Genomic DNA, 4,200 nt, shown 5'->3' on the forward strand with positions numbered 1-4,200 from the left:
TCTCAGGAAGAAGGCGTCAGTGCCAGAGGACAATCAGAGGATGTGTAACGGCAGGAACATTTAAGCCGCTGATAACAGGACTTGAGCTCTCTCTGTCTCTCTCTCTCTCTCTCTCTCTCTCTCTCTCTCTCTCTCTTTCTCTCTGACACACACACAAATACAGAATCAAGCCTTTGCAATGATTATGGAGCATGTACCCACCGACCATACATTGAGTATGTGGTCGTCATCACAAAACACTACTCTACTAATCACAGCCTACTTGAACTAAACCAGAGGTTTCAGCAAAGTTGTGTTGAGTTGAAATGTAGGCCTACATTAATACCAGTAATACCGGGCAAGGGGAGTTATATATTAGCATGGGTCTATACACACACACACACACACACACACACACACAGACACACACACGGCTCCTCCTAGCTGAGTGTCATGGTGTCCCTGAGCAAGACGCCTCACCCTGACTGCTCACGACGAGCTGGCTGTCGCCCTGCATGGTTTACTCTGCCATCGGTGTGTGAATGTGTGAATGAAATGAATAATGAATAAGTCGCTTTTGATAAAAGCGTCAGCATAATCCCCTAAATGTAAATGAAAATGTAAATATCTTTCCCGTACAAATAATTAAAGATAGCAATTGTGGAGGAGATGGGTGTCAAAAGTGGTGTGTGTGTGTGTGTTTATCCATTTTTCTTGACCTTAACCTAAACCTTAGGGGGAGGAGGTGGGGGGGTATGGTCAATGTTGGTGGCCTTACAGGAAGCCAGAGCCCCCCCTTGTGTGCAACACTCTGTTTTCACTTGTCACAATGAAGGATTACCAGAATAATGAGGGAAAAACCAAAACAAAGTCAGAGCGTCTGTATGTTATGCTCACACTGCTACGCTACATGCTATGTATAAATGCCCTGGAAGCAGAATCACCATGTTACAATACCCTTGTAATGGTTTTAAGATGCCCTACATGAAGGGCAACATAATATAAGCTGGAGGTGTTGAGAGCGTACTCCTCTGTATGCTGGTGGTGGTGATGGTGGTGGTGGTGGTGGTGGTGGTGGTGACGGTGGTGGTGGTGGCAGACTCACAACACGCCCTCAGAAAGCAGGAGTAGGACTCCATCTCAGCGGCGGAGATGTGCATGGTGGTGTAGGCGCACGCCAGCTGTCCACAGTAAGAACACCGGGACGGAACGGTCCGGTGGGGCAGCGCTCCTTGATAATCCATCTTCACCTTCTTCTCCTCTACACTTTACAGCTATCTCTCTCTATCTAGCTCTTCGCATATCTATCTCTCTGTCTAACAGATCGACACACAGACACAGAAGATAGATAGACAGCGGACGGATAAATAGTTTACTGATCTTTCAGAGTGCATCCATCTCGCTGTCGTCCATTTTTCTCTGCTGCGGTCGTGCCCTCAACAACAACACACACACACACAAACACACGCACATAAACACATTCAATCAACTAGTATTTCCCCCTGCGGCGGTTGTACTGCGGTTACCGCATGCGTCCCAACTGAGAACTAGCAAGGTGCCTCTCCCCCCCACAGCCCGCCTGTACACCCACCACACACTCTCTTTCCCTCTCTCTCCCTCTGTCTCTCTATGTCTCTCTATGTCCCTCTGTCTCTCTCTTTCTCTCATAGCCGCCCTAATCTTTGTACCTGCAGACACCAAGCCTATTAGAGACATCCGATTATCCCCACTCATCCCTACACACCCACACACACACACACACACACACACACACACACACACACACACACAGATGACTCAGATAAGTGACTCATCTAGTACAGCTTACATGACCACCCGTATTTTTAGTTGATTTATTTTCATTCTATCCTTGTTCTATTGTGTTTCAGATATAGATGTGTCTACAGAATGGTCAATTTGAATTACAAATGTACCAAACATTTTGCCATAAAGTCTGTAAAGACTGTTACTCTCTGTATGGAAACCAGTTGATCTAACTGACCATTAACTGATGGTCAATAACAACAGTTAAGTTGATTCCGTCTGTTATGACCTTAGGTTATTTTACCTGTAAGCTTGATTGTCTTTTACAGATCCTCATCCTGTATACATGTGTATTAGAATTTGTCTCCTCTAATAAAATCACTGTTTTTCAACCTGTTGTACGCGTACCACTTGTGGTACACCATGGTACTGCATGCGGTACATGGGATTTTAGTCTTGACACATTTACAATAATCTAAAAATTTATAAAGATAATTGGACATACATATATTATAATATATTTCAGTAAATGTAGCATTATGGCTTGTTATTATTAATACAAAATAATGGTGTTGCTTTGTGCATTCCATCATATGTTTCCTTTGTAATGTTTTCCATTTGAGTTTTCAGTTAATTTGTGTTTGCTAAATAAACACGCTGGGAGCCTTAGCAGCATTGCTGTATTTTTCTTTCCACTGTTCCCACTGGCCATGGCCTTCTTGCAGTAATATTTGTGTATTAAGGGGGCGCTGGCAGTCTTTGCTGCTGCCTGGATGTCTATGTTTCCCCATTTCCCATTCACCAGTTTGATATCAAGGACATGTTGACAATTAAGCAGTACACCTAAAGTCAAATGTTTTGGCTGGGGATGAAAGTATCGTTTATAACAATCCAAATTCCTCAATACTACTTTCACATTATTTATGACACAAAAGTGTTTCAAGTTGGGCTGCCTTGAATCACTTAGCCAGTTACACGAGCACTTTTATTTTAAGACCACTGCCAGACTATAAGGGAAGTAAGGACATTCTGGTGGTTTCCAAACCTGTATATGGGGTCTCAATCCACTGTTGGCAGTCAGCCAACAGTTTCACACACACTTTTAACACTGTCAGTCCAACTCAGAGTAAAGTACTGCATCAATTAATTCCTACAGCCCGAGAAAGAGAAACCAACTCATCCTTGGGACATTGGTTGGGAGAAAATACACCAAAACAGACAAAAGGTCAGCTTCTGCGTTGCAATGGCAAATGTGGGTTCTCGAACCTGCACATTATCACATTCCTTAGAGTCTCACGTACCGGTTTAGCCATCCTGTGTTAGGTCATGGTACAACTGGAAGGCCTCCAGTTCAAAAAGCCTCATGAGCTGAAACAAGCTAATGACTTGCTCCACTCTATTGGCTCCCAGTTAGAGAAACACATGCGCAACCCTCTTTAAACACACGTTACAGGGGCGAGAGCTGCTTGGCAACCGCCCCTAGCTGTGTTACGGGGTCATGGGTTAAATTCTCAGATACAGACAAAATACTATACATGTGAAGCACTCCAGAACAAAAACATGGTTTATGTTATGTTCACCGAAAACACTCCATGTAAATAAAAAGTAGAAGAATAGAGATTAAATACTTTTACTTACACATTACAGATCCCATGGTGCTGGTCTACAAGGTCCGACCAGGACCCCGGGCCGAGATTGTGCACAGTCACACGGGTCAAGCTGATCACCCCCCCACCTCAGCTTATAGGAACCGGGGCTCCAACATGCCTCCCATGCCTTGAGTACCACTCAAAAACACACAGCCATGGCCACTCCCGAGGCCACCGCCCTCTGTGTTTTGGTCCGATCCAACAGGGTCCACCCTGTCTCAGTCTCGGTCACGTCTCTCGACCACAGAGGACAAAACCCCTCCACAACGCCAGACGGGCTCCTGCAACCTGTACCCGACCCCTCCCCCTTCCGGAGTTCCTGCCCCTTCCTCTCCTCCTACTCCCGTCTCCCCCCCTCCCTCTCGCCCCTTCTTCCCTCCCCTCCTCTCCCTGTGAAGTTCAAACACCGCTGGCAGCTATGGTTTGCGAGCGGCTCATATGCATCTCTTACAGTACTGGGATTGTCACAGAAATAGGCTGGTCCTATTTCCTGACGAATATTTACTGTAAAAACGTTGAATTTCGGTTGCTTTTGTAGTGTGAATTCCAAGGTATATCAAGCATTGAGTGTTTGTGATAAAGAACACCGTTACCATACAGCTGTTAGTTGTTAAGATTAATTGCCAGTGTGTAGTGGAGGCCCTTGAAGCACATGGCCATCCACACACACACACACACACACACACACCTACACACACACACACACACACACACACACACACACACACACATTTACATCAGAACCACCTTCCTTTCCTCTCATAACTTTCATCTAAAGCATTCTGTCTTGCATTGTCTTTGGTTGTCA

General features: G+C 45.1%; 1 protein-coding gene across 1 annotated transcript in view; it reads right to left on the minus strand.

Moving 5' to 3' along the window:
- mcf2l2 (MCF.2 cell line derived transforming sequence-like 2) overlaps nucleotides 1-3,552 on the minus strand; it is a 77,756-nt gene extending 74,204 nt beyond the window's left edge. The window contains exon 1 of the mRNA XM_084473178.1: nucleotides 3,382-3,552. Within this exon, the coding sequence (XP_084329304.1) occupies nucleotides 3,382-3,397 (16 nt within the window). The 5' untranslated portion in view covers nucleotides 3,398-3,552. The remainder of the gene's footprint in view (nucleotides 1-3,381) is intronic.
- Between the last annotated feature and the right edge of the window lie 648 nt (nucleotides 3,553-4,200).

The sequence above is a fragment of the Micromesistius poutassou genome (assembly GCF_964030765.1).
Source record: "Micromesistius poutassou genome assembly, chromosome: 9".
Lineage (NCBI taxonomy): Eukaryota > Metazoa > Chordata > Actinopteri > Gadiformes > Gadidae > Micromesistius > Micromesistius poutassou.